The 15,543-nt window shown below is 36.6% G+C and overlaps 1 protein-coding gene across 1 annotated transcript in view; it reads right to left on the bottom strand.

Annotated features, from left to right (window-relative positions):
* Positions 1-8,512, bottom strand: part of LOC149043976 (fibroblast growth factor receptor 1-A-like) — a 19,137-nt gene extending 10,625 nt beyond the window's left edge. The window contains exons 1-5 of the mRNA XM_089209170.1: positions 8,323-8,512; positions 7,718-8,101; positions 3,207-3,476; positions 1,378-1,614; positions 993-1,096 (exon numbers count right to left, since the gene is read on the bottom strand). Coding sequence (XP_089065296.1) covers positions 993-1,096; positions 1,378-1,614; positions 3,207-3,476; positions 7,718-8,101; positions 8,323-8,467 — 1,140 coding nt within the window. The 5' untranslated portion in view covers positions 8,468-8,512. The remainder of the gene's footprint in view (positions 1-992; positions 1,097-1,377; positions 1,615-3,206; positions 3,477-7,717; positions 8,102-8,322) is intronic.
* Positions 8,513-15,543: the final 7,031 nt, after the last annotated feature.

The raw sequence follows: 15,543 nt of genomic DNA, 5'->3' as shown, positions 1-15,543 counted from the left end.
AGAATAGTTCTATGAGTATTAATGAGTCTGTTTCTTAAAAAGTGCTACTTCAATTAAAAAGTTGCTTCTCTTGTTGTCATATGCTTCGTATATGTCACAAAAAAGCACCTGACCAATTATTGCCCTAAATACAAAGCATAAGCAAACACTGAATCATAAGAAGATTGTAAAAGGCCTTTTAAGCACAAGGTCTGACAAAACTTTAACCCTTTAACTCCCAGATCAAATTTCAATTCTTTTTAATGTCAACAATACAGTTCTTATAATGCTAGTTCAGGGAATTTAGTATTGGATCAACTACTTATCCCCAAATTGATATATGTCTTTATTCTCATCACTTATCTGGTTGATATTGTACTAATATTGTAGGGAAAATTCTGTCATGGTCACTCATGGGAGTTAAAGGGTTAAGAGACTGAATGTAATCTTGAAATATAAAAAGCACTGTAAAATTAAACAAAATATTCTTCACACATTCTCCAGAAGCTGAATTTCCTTTCAATCAATATACAGTCTGCACATCAGTCTCTGACCCTGAACTAACACAAATAGATGCATATGAAAGTGATCTTCGCAGTAATGAACACTACTTAAGCAGTAGTGAAAATAAGACATGAAAACAATTCAGGTCTTTACACGATTTGAACCCATAACCTTGGTGAAACTGATGCAGTGATTTATTGACTGAGCTAACAAGCCAACTGGAAGCTGATCATTACATGTAAAATAAATAAACCTGTGAAGTGATGAATAATCCACACCACTATATCGCAGAGGTCATGGGTTCAAATTCTGTACAAGCCTGAATTTATTTCAGGCCTTATTTCACTACTCAGCTCGAGTAGTGTTCATTACCGTGAAGATTGCTTTCATGTTCACATCTTTATCTGCATTTCACATATATGACTCTCATCTATTCACAGCTATTTAATGAATAGATAGATATTAAATAATAAACTGAGTATAGGCAATATTTTATTAAATATAGTTACCTCTTCTTCCAATTTCCTCAGTAACAAGGATTTGTTGTATTTTTTGTCTGTGCAGTTTTCACTTGTAATGATAATGGTTATGTTAATCACATTTCCTGCAATGTCTGTGAAGTGGGATAATGGCTCTAAAATCTATCTTCCTCTATACACATGTACAATCTCATTACATCATAAGAACAAAGCATGCCAATAATTTACAACTAACAAAATGCTGGAAAATCTTGCACAATTAAATGCTACCAGATTTTTCAAAATTATGTTTATTGGTACAGGTATTCCTTTTGATAAGTCCCTGGTTCAACTCTTAGAACTCCATCAAAATTTCATGTTGGTACAAGTATGAAGCTTAATACAGTTGTATATGAAGGACTTCAATGTAACTTACAAATGATTGCAGTTTTTGTATCAGGTCCATGTACATTGACAACTCTGCAGGTATAGCTGGCATCGTTGGGCACTTGTGAAATATCAAGAGTTTCTTTGTTACAAAGTTGTTCTGGGTCATTACATGGAATCCAAGTGTAAGTAGGTGGAGGGTTTCCTTCTGCTTCACAGTTAAGAGTTACACTTTGTTGTACACCAACAGTATACTCAGTTTGAAATTTAACAATTGTGGCTGGATCTGTACATCAAATTGGAAAATAAAAAAATCAGATTAGAAAACAGCATCTACACAAAGATACATCTGAGTGACTTGTCTTCAATAGCTAAGGGATCCAGACACACCAGTAGACTTACATACAAGAGGGTGCTCTTTATCTAGTACATCTGATGTTTTGTCGTTGGATTTTTACATGGGTTTGCAAAACGTTCTCCTAATTTGTGTACTGTGGTTTTAATGAAATTACTAATGTCTGGATGTTATCTGGGTGATACTCTAGTTATTCATAGATACATGTTTAATAAATTAATGGTAATCAAATTTTTATCATATACAATAATTAAATAGAGAAATTTTTTAGGTTGACAGTCAGAAAACCATAGAGGTGATACTGTACTTCAAATCTTTGAGGTGAGATCTTGTCACAAATGTCAAAGTGGATTGTTAGAGATTTTCAAATCAGCATCAACTGAACATATTTGCTGACACAGATAGTGGAGCATTAGAGTCTCCTAACACAACATCTAATCTTAATTTTAAGAGGAGTTTACATCTACAGGGGTTGGCAACACCTTCCGGAACATGGTAGTGCTTCAAGCTGCGACCACTTTTGTCTCCATGGCAAGTGAAAAATATATTTGGTGACTAAACTTTCAAAAAAAGTTGTAAATTGGTAACCACCAGATTAAAAAAAGGAAGACAAAAATGTGACAAATTTATTGATCCTTGGACGAATTATTAATGAATTATCCTTTAGTCGATGTTTCTTACATCAACTACCACTTGGGAAAGAACTCTATACAATAGCTAAGACTACTTACATTTTCCAAGCAATGAAAAATATGTTTTCATCAGCATTTTGATTCCAAAAGTTTTCGATGGTATATCTAATACTTGGGGATGCTTTGCAACCAAAAGGAAGCAATTATAAATTATGTATTCTATTATGTTATGCCACAGGAGATTAAAAGTTGTGAAAAGTAAAATCCTTGACAAAGGGCCAGTTCCAAAAAGGCCAAAGTAGGCTCCAGTACCACCTAACCTAACCATCTAGCCTTTAATTAGATGTTATTCCCTATATCAAACTGGACCTAATACTGCTTAATTCCAGCTCATCAGTATAAGCAAGAGATAACTTAGCTGAGCAATAGACTAAAATTTATTACACATGATTAATTATTACTGTGTCTCAGCAACTTTGTAGTAAATTGTTTCTGCTCCCAGACATCAGAGTAATTCTTCATTCTCACTCTCTTGACCATCATTACAATCTTTTAATCAGCACGGGAATGAACATACCAAGTTGGCAAATGAAAGTGTTGTGACTGTGTCATTTGAATCACTAAATAACTTAAGTGTAGTGCAGCACAAAATATATTGCTACCTGATTGATGTGATTTTTTGTTGTTGTTATTGTTTTATGGTGACTATTTTACAATTGAAGGTCACCAAAGGGCAATTTTTTGAAAAATTGAGCTTGGAGCCCAACATGGATGTACTTAGCCAAACATTAATGCAAGTAATTGACATCACATATTACAGCATAGAATATGAGGAAAGTGCATCTCTGTTCAACATTATACTCAACGTTTTTTCAATGCATAGGTACTCACAAGTAACATTCACATAAACTGTTCGGCTCTCTGGTTTACCAAAGGCATTGTATACTGTACAGGTATAATTTCCAGCATCAGTCCTGTTGATTTTTATTATATTCAGCACCTTTCCTTCTTGCACTACAACAGTATTTCCTTGGTTCCCAGGCTTCTCTTTGGTCCAAGTGATGTTTGGTTCTATTCGACTTGATGCTTCACAGATTAACTGCAAGTTATCACCTTCAAGAACAGTTGGTTCACCTCTAATCCCAGTGATATTTATTGGAACTAAGAGTGATCCAACAATCATAGGTAAGCTTCAAGGATAATTGATTGGCATGTACACATATAAGCAACAAGCAAAAGTGATAATACTGTTAACATGATTTTTAAATGCTCTTCACAAACCTTGCATATATATGTAAATGAAATTTGCACATGTTGTGACTGAGCAAATTATATAAGAACAGTCTCTGGATTATGATCCATTATGAGTGCTTTAATGTGCACAAATGTCTGCCTTAAGAAATTTGGTGGACTTTTAAAAGGCCACTAAACTTTCCTGAATTCTTTTCACAGCTTAAACTTTGCATTATTATTTTTAACTGCAGCTTCCAACAAATATTGAGACCCACGGCAGCTATTTACAAACACATTCTTTTAAAATATAATTTGTTAAGGGATTGAAGCCCACTGACAAGAGTGAATAGCCAATTATAACGTGTCACCATTAATGACTCCTGCAATTTTTTTGGCAGCAAAACATCATGGTTTTTTATTTCAATCCTGGAAACATCTCCCAGTTTCAGTTGCATATAATGATCTTTGCTTCATCTCTGCATATAAAAGTAGGCTGTGAATGGGTAAAGATAAAATGGAAAATAGTCCTTGGCTGTGAACTGTGAGGAGGTTTGGTGTAAGGGCAAGAAATTAAAGAAATCCCAAGAGGAATGGCAAAAAAAACTTGCAGAAATGGATAAGGGCTCATGGTTTAAGCAATCTTCCCTCCTGATAGCATGCATTCAGCTATCGAAGAGGTGCTGCTGCTGTAAGTTCAACCCACTAACAACTTGAAATCAAATTTGCTGTCCAGTGGAATTAAACCATAGTCTATAGTCTCTCATGTGAAACTGCTAGATAGTTCTAGTACAGACTCCCTAGAGAATTGTTGTGTATCAACTAGCATTACTGTACTGTAGGTTTAATTAAAAGCATGATACTATATGTGTGCAAAAATTAAGAGAAAAAAAACCATACCTTCAATGAGTGGCAAAAGTAGGTGATTGACAACCCTCCACTTAACATAATATACAGAAATCTTGTGATTCATCACTCATAAGTTACTAGCAAGTCCTGCCTATTCAAACAATGTTTGTTGCTTATTTTGTAACACCAGGAACCTTCAAGTGGGGAAGGGTTATAGGAAAACTTTTAAATAGTGGAGGGTGCCACAACTAAATATTGCTATTCATTGTACAATGTAGTTTTCAGGCAAGTCACAGTGTCTTTCCTAAATATATTACCAGGGTATATTGTAAACTTAACAGCCTTGAGATTAGACCCAAATACTCCTGCAAGACCATGCAACCAAGAAAACCATGTGAGGTATTTGTAATTCAAAGATATGAGAAAACTACAGTATTGTACTGCTATACAAATTAAATTTGGAACTCAAAAATTAAATCCTTCTAACCAAAGAAATAAGAAAAGTAACTTGGAAAGAAAGGAAAATATCAAAGGGATGGAGCTTGTAAAACCTCAAAATAAGAACCAAGTTTAACTGCTTGAAGTGTGAGTAAACACATCAGTGACCAAGATGCAATTTGTCTTAGATTTGAATCTGATTGGGTATTTAATGGGGTGGCTTTTCCTTTACTTTTGATAACCAAATGAGAAAAACAGCAACATGCTAAGTGTTAGAAAATCTGTAGGATCCACCAAGTTTACTATTGCTATGTGATCACACCAACATCACAACCAACTGTAATCACTGGTATTATTATACATTCCACTCACTATCACTTTGCTGATTGGACAAAAGCAAACAGCGAATTTTTGAAGTCAATGCCTGGGTCATTATCTAACTGCAGATTATACAATAATCATGTCAAGGACACTCAAGGTCACATGTACAACTGCAGCGCATGACATTTCAGGGAAATCATGTCAAGATTGTGCACTTGTTTACTTTGTGTTGCTTCCTGATTTGTAAATTTTTATACATTTTAGATATAAATTATCGATTCCACTTACTGTCTTGACCATAATTTTAGCTCATTGATGCTGAAAGCAATGAATGAGGTATCACGGTGGAACAGATGTTGACAGAAGTTATCAACTGTGGACGCAAGTTGCATTGTGAATCGTGAACAGAAGTTAAGTCTCGCATGCTACCCCTCCCCACTTGGTGAAAGTCAAAATTAATTTTGATGAAGCTCAGAAACTCAAGTGGAAAGAAATAAAATGTTTATATGGTTTAATAAAAATAATAACCACAAATCACATTTCTGAACTTCAAAAATTACAACTTGAATCGAGAAGCCGAAATGTTCACATCTAGGGGACCCGTAGCGGGTTCATTTCAACACTTGCTGTGACCATGCAAAACAGCATCAGAGGTAACCTTATTGGTAAGCTGTGCATTTGCATTCGTCTTCAGTTAGTCCTGACTTGAGGCTCACTCAAACAAAAACAGAAATATCAATCTGGTCAGTACAAAATGCAGACTGCAGACTGTTTACAAAATGCAGACTAGGTACAAAATGCAGACTAGGTACAAAATGCAGACTAGGTACAAAATGCAGACTAGGTACAAAATGCAGACTAGGTACAAAATGCAGACTAGGTACAAAATGCAGACAGCAGACTAGGTACAAAATACAGACTGAGAATTTATACTGTTTTTTTGTCTGATACATCATAGCATTTCATCTTACAACTTACCGAGTGTCACGCAATCACTTTTCCACAAACATCTTTCATGATTATTTGAACTATTGTGGAATAGTGCAAATAATTGTAGTCTGTACGTTTCATCATTTTAACTGATATGTGTACATTTTGTTGACAAAAATACCGACCGAGACCAAAACTGTTCCTTCATTTTTGATATATTTTCAACATTCAGGAGTGTACAAACACCGATTTCTCCATGTGCCTAATATTGTTATTGGCTTTGTACATTAGGAACCAGTGAATTTTTATAGGGAAAAGTGAAGAGTTGCTTTCATGACTGCATGGCCATTTGTTTACTTTTCTGGTGGTTTTATCTCTCATATGTTTGCATGGTGACTATGCAAGTATTATTTAATGTGGAAAGCAGACCATATGAAGGCTTGAGATTCTATTAAGAACAATTGTGGCTGCTTCGTTAAAAACCAAATACAATGGCTGCTTTGTTGAAAAAAAAGATATCAAGAAACAGGAAAGGAATATTTCACAATAGTGTAAATGATAGTGAAAGATGAGGGTTAATAATATTTTGCAGCTAGAGCAATATTTGATGCCTGATTATGCCCACCCAGCCCACCCTTCACCACACAAACACATACACCAACAAAAAGGACACTGTCTGCCTAATGACCTCTGCCCATCCTAACAACCTTTTTACCAGTTCTCATCATGACAAATGTACAAGTTTTTTTATCACACAACTGCCCAAAAATAGGAGAGAATTTTCTTCATAAGTCTTGAAAGTTCACAATTCGTCTGAATTCAACTGTACCTATATTCAACTTGAGCCATAACATGAATGAGCTGGCTCCAAGAGCCCTTTGATTTATTTTGTTCAAAGTATAAGAAAAGAATTATTAGATTCGTTTTTGTGATATCCAGAATAATCAAGGTCTCGCCAATAATTGTTTATAATCACCCTTAACACTGTTGTTATCAGTCTCGTAACTATTTCCTGCCAAAGGGGTGATCTAAGTATAATTACAAGCATTATTTGCTTTATTGTTTGGTTACACTGTTCTCGTGAAAGCATGAGGATGTTTTGGGTTCCTCTGGCGGATTATCTTTTTTTTCATTTATCATATAACAAAGCCTAATTTTGAGCTTTTTCTTTGATGCGCTTTTGTTGTTTGTTCCACAAAGGATATTTTGCTCTTTCGCAAACCTCACATGGTGTAGGACAAACGTGGTTCAATACTACATAAAACAGTGCATTATAACATTAAAACTGCCATGGATTAAACGTGTCGTGTCGTGTCGTGTCGTGGTTCAATACTACATAAAACAGTGCATTATAACATTAAAACTACCATGGATTAAACGTGTCATGCACACCAACGTACAGTACATAGTACTTGTGGTACATTGATGGTTATTCACTACCATCAATTCCAATTAATATATAAATTTGATGAAAGGGAAGTTGAAGTTTTTTGCGCTAAGAATTACATATATGTTCTTGTCTTAAAGGTCTGTTTACACTTTCACTGGGTCCAAAGGACAAAGCTAGTCAATAGTACATTACAATCATACTGAAGTGTGAATCTCTAAAATGTCAGCGACACTTTCAGACTTACCTAGCACTTGCACCTGAATTGCGCGTACCCAAACATCAGAATTGGAAGCAATTAACTCACAGGTAAATGTTCCATAAGCCTTATCGTCGGCAGCAGTCACGTGAGAGATAAACAGAGAAGCACTTAGTGGGGTGAAGCTTACACCGAACCGTTCTTGAAATTGATCGCTAACAACACCAGCTTGTCCATTTTGATAGTGGACTATACCAGCACCATTGAATTTTAAGATAACCAGAAGTATTGAAACTGCCGTAAAATTGTAGCTCCATTTTAGTGTAGCAGGAGATCTTTCATAAAAATTTAAACTAATAGCGGGGAGCACTTCGTTTGGATCTGATGTTGTCCTAACTGGAGGGGGTTCAAACCATGTGACACTTCCGCCACCTGAAGCAGAATATTTTAGAACGCAGTTACATCACATCAATTTATGCTTTCGATTTCATCAAACGATAAAAGATTTCCAGCGATTTTAAATTTTCAAAAAAATTTACAATCTTAGAGGTATTACAGTCTGCTGCTGTCAATATCAAAGTCATCTAACTAAAGTACATTCTGCTGATGAACCTTAAGTTCAGACGCGACAAAATCTCAGTAAAATACATCACCTGAGAGTCGAGGTGAAAGTAAAATCCATGTTATGATAAATTTCAAATTACAAATCATTCTAGAAATGTCTTTCAGGCCCAAAGATGAGTGTACTGAGCTCGGCGAAAACATCATCGCTGCAAGTAAGCGATGAAGGGCGGACATTACTTCCTCTCGATAGTGTCGGGAACTGACACGAGAAGCGATTGGCTACGAAAAATATTAGTATTTCAGACAGAGGTTCTGATTGGTTTAGGGTGCTTAGGCAAGAAACAAGCAACCCCTTAAGATTAGCATAATGAAAGCTTGCAACACGCTAAATTGGCTTTGCCTTAAGGTCAGATGTGCGTTATTCCTTTTTGTGAAGAAGAGGCTTGCGGCGGATGCCTCAACTGCAGTCCAGAGCAATTCCTGTGCGAAAATCATAATAATATGATTCACGCAGGAGGTAGATCACCTCACTACCCGGAAGTTTGGAAGGTGAAGATTTATGGAGCACAATCTCCTCCAGTCACCTTTTCAATTATGTAGTGAAATCCGATTTCATGTGTACTCTGGCCGTTAGGCGTTTTCGTTTGTCAGTATGTTATCTTGTGGTTTTATTTCAGAGACATCCTTCTTTATTTTCTTGTAACTGTATATATCACCTCTACACAATTTCTTAAATTGATGAAGTTCTTTTCTCAACTTCAAAGTGTACAATGTCAGTAAAACCTACCCCATTTTTACACAGAGGAAAAAGCAAGAGCGTTGAGCATAATGTTTTTCTTGCAAGCACACATGTAATTTGCTCTACACTCAGAACGAAGTAAAGTTTATTTTTCGCAATTTTGGAAGAGTTGGCTGACTTAAGGGGTGTGTGCATGTGATTTTTAGTCATTTAGGGCACGTAGGATATTATATACTCTTGGGTTGGAGGATTCGTGCCATATCAGTTTGATGAGTGTGTATAGACTACACCTCACAACATGGATCATGGATATGTGTATCTTTTCCAAGTTCTCTTTAGTTTTTCGCCACAACCTGACGCTACATTCCGAGACTTCGAAACCTCGTTCAGCAGCACGGTTTCCATTTTGCTTTGCACACTGGATAATTCTGAGTTTTCCAGACACGGTGTAGCGTTGACGTTTAGCCATAGTAAGTTTCGTTGCCATAGCGAATTTCTGATCACTTGCGATTACAGTATAATACGGTGGGATTGTGATGTTTATCTCGTCACGTGTTTCTTAATTACTCCACTAAATTTATTCATGAATTTTGTCACTTGCCCTGCCGGCTTTTCTTCCTACTGCGATTCTTTCTTCGTTTTTTTTTTTTCTTACCTGGGCTCCTGCCTAAAATAAGGGGGGACCCGGACCCCTCGAGCCACTTCCCTAGATCCGCCACTGACTTTCTTTGTTGTGTTTTTAACGTATGCAAATTAGGACGCACCTGATAAACAATAAAATCTGAGTATAATACACACCGCAGTTTTGACGGTTATTTTTATAGAAATAAAGTGCGTATTATACACAGGTAAATAAAGTACGAGCGAATCGGGTGGCTTGGCGAAATCAATACATCTTTTAAACAAGTAATTGAGCAACAATTTCAACAGACCCGCAACCTCATTAAAGCTCGGTTATTCGCGCTCCAGACGGTGATTAATGAGGAAATAACTAAAAAGTCTGTGAACATTCATTGCTAAAACGGCTTCAGAATTGGCTCAATAAGGAAAGCAGAAGTAAACTTGGGACAACATCGATCCAGGAAGTCCTCGAACACGGAAGTCTTTCCGCCTCTCGCCTCTTTCGATTTTCTTTTCCAAAAGAAAAATTCCAAGCATATTTCCTCTATCTTATAAAGTCACATAGTTTATTTAAATTGAAAGGCTTCAATAGACTCCTGGTCGTTTGTAAAACAACTCTTCAACTCGTGTTTCAAGTTTTTATTTATTCTTACCAGATCTTGCCCAAGCACCCCTAAACCAATCAGAACCTCTATCTAACTAACAAATAGATTCCAAGTTGCCGTGCGTCTGTTGAGTAACAGATCACAGATGACGTCAAAACATGGTAAGAACAAAAAAGTGGTACATGAGGCGCAGCCGAGTGTGTCACTGATGTTCTTACCACATCTTGACGTCCTCTGTGATCTATTACTTAACAGACACACGGCAACTTGTTTTATATAATAAAGAATTAAAATATACGGAAAAAAGTTTTAATAATGACGTTATCTATACGTCTGCCCTTCAATAGATCATAAGTGAGAACCAATCAGAATGCGTGCATAACTGAGCTTATTTTATAAAACGCTATTGTTGTTCAGAGCCAATTGCTTCTCGTGTCAGTTCCCGACACTTTCGAAATGAATTTGTTCCCTCGTCATCGTTTACTTTCAGAGATGTTTTTTTCGCTGAGCTTAGTACACTCATCTTTGGAAATGAAAGACATTTCTAGAATGATTTGTCATTTGAAATTTGTCTTAGCATGGATTTTACTTTTACCTCGGCTCTCAGGTTACTGGGATTTTGTTTTGTTTTGTGTTTACTTTCGTCTTTCGAGTCTGAACTAGGTTTATCATCCTGATGTACTTTTTCCAATGACTTTTATATTGACAGCAGCTGTTAGTTGTACCTTAAAGATTGTATGTTTTTTTTTAAAATTTAAAATCGAAGGAAATCTTTTACCGTTTTGATGAAATCGAAAGCATGAACTGATGTAATGTAACTGCGTTCTAAAATATTCTGCTTCAGATGGTGGAAGTGTCATATGGTTTGAACCTCCTCTGCCTAGGACAACATCAGATCCAAACGAAGTGCTCCCCGCTATCAATTTAAATTTTTATGAAAGACCTCCCGCTACACTGAAATGGAGCTACATTAATTTTACGGCAGTTTCAATACTTTCCTAATATTCTAGTTTTTAAATACGGAAAAATCTCTGCGGGCCTGACACTACTTTTTATAGGGGCAGTTACTTCAGAAAGCGGAAATCTGCTGACTTATATGAAAAATATCCATTTCTCGTCTTCTATGGAGCGACCGATGGAAACTTCACGGAAAAATACAGCGTCACGCTGTAGTGATAAGGTACATGTTTATGACAAATGACCGGTGTGAGGATAGTTTCGTGTAGATCAGTCGACTTCAACATGTTTCAAATGACATACAAGTATAACAGTGTATCTTCAAAGGGTTTCGGATAGCTCAAATTCCCATGAAAGAAGGTGCAGCACTCGGAATTTGGATGGTATGCACACGATTTGAGGTATATGCTTGTAGTTACGTCGAGTTGTCCATTGACAGCCAGAGGCGAGATTTCTCTTTGGGATATTGCTCATAAGATAACATTCTTTCAAAGCCTCGCACGTGTCATTTATCTGAAACATTTGTTGTTGAGAACATTAGATGTAAACATCGCCAAATTATCCAATATCTGATTTTTGAGCTTTTTTCCCGAACTACCCCTATAAAAGTAGAGGCAGGCCCGCAGAGTTTTTTACATATTTAAAAACTAGAATATTATAACCAGCTAGGTGGGCAGTTTCAGTTCCAGAATCGGTGTACTCTCGGAGAAATTCAGATAAATATTTTCTCTGTTTTACCCGACAACAAAATGACCTAAACTTTACCGAGATAAATAATGTATTGGTGTGTTCACTTTCATTCCTAAAGAAAATTAAATGTACCAAAATAAAGACGAATAATGTCACTATCTATGATAGAAGTGCCAATTTGTAATGTTGTATTTAGCTTGAGATAGAGAAATAAACATTTCACTCTCTTTTTTGCGACGTTTTTGTATGAAAATGAGGCCCCAGGCCTCGAACATGCCAGCCGTTGTTGCCATGGCAACAAGGGTGCTGCAACCTTTAAAAAGGGCATTTTTGTTCATCCCCCTGAGTGCCTAACTGCATGCAAAATTTGAAGGAGGGTTGAAAATTTTCATTTCCCAAGATGTTAGATTCTTACAGAGACTTGTTCTTAAAATTCAATGGTGCTGGTATAGTCAACTATCAAAATGGACAAACTGGTGTTGTTAGCGATAAATTTCAGGAACGGTTCAGTGGAAACTTCACTCCACAAAGTGCTTCTCTGTTTATCTCTCCCGTGACTGCTGCTGACGATAAGGCTAACGGAACATTTACCTGTGAGTTAATTGCTTCCAATTCTGATGTTTGGGTATGTGCAATTCAGGTGCAAGTGCTAGGTAAGTTGCGGATCCTTCAGATTTTTTAACACATAACATGTTGCTGTTTTTTTTTTAAGGAGGCTAACTTTAAGAATGACCTAATTTTAGAAAAAAATTATAGAAAAGAAATAGATAAAATGAATGTAAATGTAGAAATTAATTGTTAGCATTCAAGGTGAATTTAATGGAAAAGTTGTTGATCACTATAGACTGGAAAACTTGCATTTGTAATAGAAGATAAATGCTGTTGGACAATCATCATGAGTGATCATACAAACACCATACAAAAAACTGAACACAGAGACATAATGTAGTAGATCAAAACTGAGCAATCACAACTTTCTTCAGTTTCTCCACTCATACAGTCAATAGAGTACTTTTCATTTGAGTATCAAAAGTAGTCGGAAGTGTTTAGCTTTTACTTTACCTCTCTGTAGGATTAGTAAAGGAAACCCACCCCATAACCCGATCAGTTTCAAAATTAAGACAAATTGCAACTTACTCACACTTCAAGCAGTTTTGTTTTTTTTTTTTGAGTTTTCACTAACTTAATCCCATGATATTTTCCTTTTTTTCCAAGTTGCTTTTCTCATTTCTTTGGTTGGAGAGATTTGATTTTCTGGTGTCAAATTTCAGTTTTCTTCTTAAAGTGATGATAGAGGCAAAGCATCATCAACACTTGCATACACTGTATATCTTACGTGAGAAAATTAAATATACCATGTGCAGAAACTTTGCAAAAAAAAGAGTATTAATGAAGCATAACCACCACAAACCATGTTTCAATGGATAAAATAGGAAAATTGCTCTATCCGCAAAACTGAAACTGACCAGAGCATTACCTTTCAAAAGGGAGGATGTCTCCTTGAGCCAGTACATCAGGTATTAAATCCTACCACTCTGATAAAACTTCTACTCAATTTTAAACAAGAGTGGTATATTTTCAAGAAAGTTTAGGGAATTTTTTATATTCCTGTTGCTTGCTCTGTGGTTTTTCTGTGAAGTGTGCTAATCAAAATTTTAATGATATGTGTTACCTCCGAGGCCACTGTGGTAAATCAGTTGTGGAAATCAGAAATACCTCACATGGTTTTTTTTGGTAGTAGTATTTATAGTTACATGCAATTTACTCTAGAGTTACGCCAGTGGTATAGATTGTAAATTAAAGAACAATATAAGCGACAGGCCAATTTCAGCTAAAAACACGTCGACAGAGCTAGTATCTTTGTAAACAGCGATTTGTTTATTTAGCACACAAGAAGAATAAACTAAAAAAACTTTACCGTAAACGGTGGTTTGTTCTCTTAACAATAAAGGTAGGGTAATTTTTAAGTTAAAATTGATAGATTTAAATGAATCAAAACAGAAGTAGAGACCAAACACTTCGAGTTTTGTCCCAACAGCGTGTGATTTGCAATAGGAATACAGCAAAGAAAATAGCCGAACTCCGTGAAAATGCACGCTATAGCATGCTTATTGCGTGACCAATAAAATTTGATGCACCAGCCGAAAAAAAGGTAGAGTACACAAACATGCTATTTTAGGGCGTGTGTACATGGAGGTGGGGAACCCCTGGTAGGTGGGGTAAACCGCCTGTCCATATAGTTTCTTATTTTCTTTTGATCACGTTTATATGATAGGTGGGGTGACCCACCAAGGCAGGTTGCCTGGTCTGTCAGGAAAGGTAACCCTGTCAGCCGGGGTGACAGTTAATTGCCACGTAAACGTGTTTAGGTGGGGTAACCCGCCCAACCGGGGTCGCGTTCGTGGCAAAAAGCTCAAAAGCGAAACGTGTGTTTTAAAACTTTGTACACTTCTTAGCCGTCTCATGGCAGAAATTACGAGAAACCGCAACGGACACACGAGGAGTGTAAAACGTTCACATTTCGGAATATTTAGCGTTGTAAATCGACCATATTTCAAACTATTCCTTATAACGTATTAAGTCAATGGTTCCTCGCGTAACCTAACACCGCGTAACACAACGCGTGACGCTTTCGTGAATAAATCACATACGAGTCCAAGAGTTAATATTTCATCTTTCTCGAGACGTGAGCTTAGGACGCCTAGGCTCAACGTTCCTAATTGCAAGCGTAACAACAACCTCAATAAACCTCACCCCCAGCACCCAGGGGTTGTAAACACGTTTTATTTTTCGACCACGGCTGGGCGGGTTACCTCACCTACCTGGGGTCCCCACCTCCATGTAAACAGGCCCTTAATTACAGTGACATTGGTAGAAATCTAAAAAGCAACAGAGCAAAACATCGAATGTATACACGAGGTTCATGCACAAGCGAGTATTTTCTTGCGACAGCTACATTCTTCGAATATGTTATGTGTGCGAAGATTCTATTTAGCTCACGCTCACGTATTCACAACAACATTTATAGTTACATGTAATTTACTCTAGAGTTATGCCAGTGGTATAGATTGTAAATTAAAGAACAATATAAGCAACAGGCCGATTTCAGCTAAAAACACGTCGACAGAGCTGGTATCTTTGTAAATAGCGATTTGTTTATTTAGCACTCGAGAAAAATAAACTCAAAAACTTTACCTGAAACGGTGGTTTGTTGGCTTAACAATAAAGATAGGGTAATTTTAACGTTAAAATTGATATATATTTTTATAGAGTCCTAGGAGACTCTCAGAAAAACCATAATTTGCAGGAACTATTCAAGTATGTAGCAGTTTCACATGATAGACTATGGTTCAATTCCACTGGACAGCAAATTTGATTTCAAGTTGTAAGTGGGTTGAACTTGCAGCAGCAGCACCTCTTCATGATAGCTGGCTACATGCTATCAAGGAAGACTGCTTAAACTGCAAGCCCTTCTTCATTTCAGTGAGACTTTTTCACCATTCCTCTTGGGATTTCTTTCATTTGTTGCTCTTACACCCCAACCTCCTATTTGGTTGACAGTCAAGGACTACTTTCCATTTATCTTTACCCATTCACTGCATACTTTTTTATGCAGAGTTATAACAAAGATCACCATATGCAACTGAAACTAGGAGATGTTCCCAGGATTGAAATCAAGAACCATGATGTTTTTCTGG

This window comes from Pocillopora damicornis, chromosome 6, assembly GCF_964200805.1.
Source record: "Pocillopora damicornis chromosome 6, jaPocDami1.2, whole genome shotgun sequence".
Taxonomy (NCBI): Eukaryota; Metazoa; Cnidaria; class Anthozoa; order Scleractinia; family Pocilloporidae; genus Pocillopora; species Pocillopora damicornis.
The sequence above is the reverse complement of the archived record's forward strand: the minus strand, read 5'-3'. Positions and strand labels throughout refer to the sequence as shown.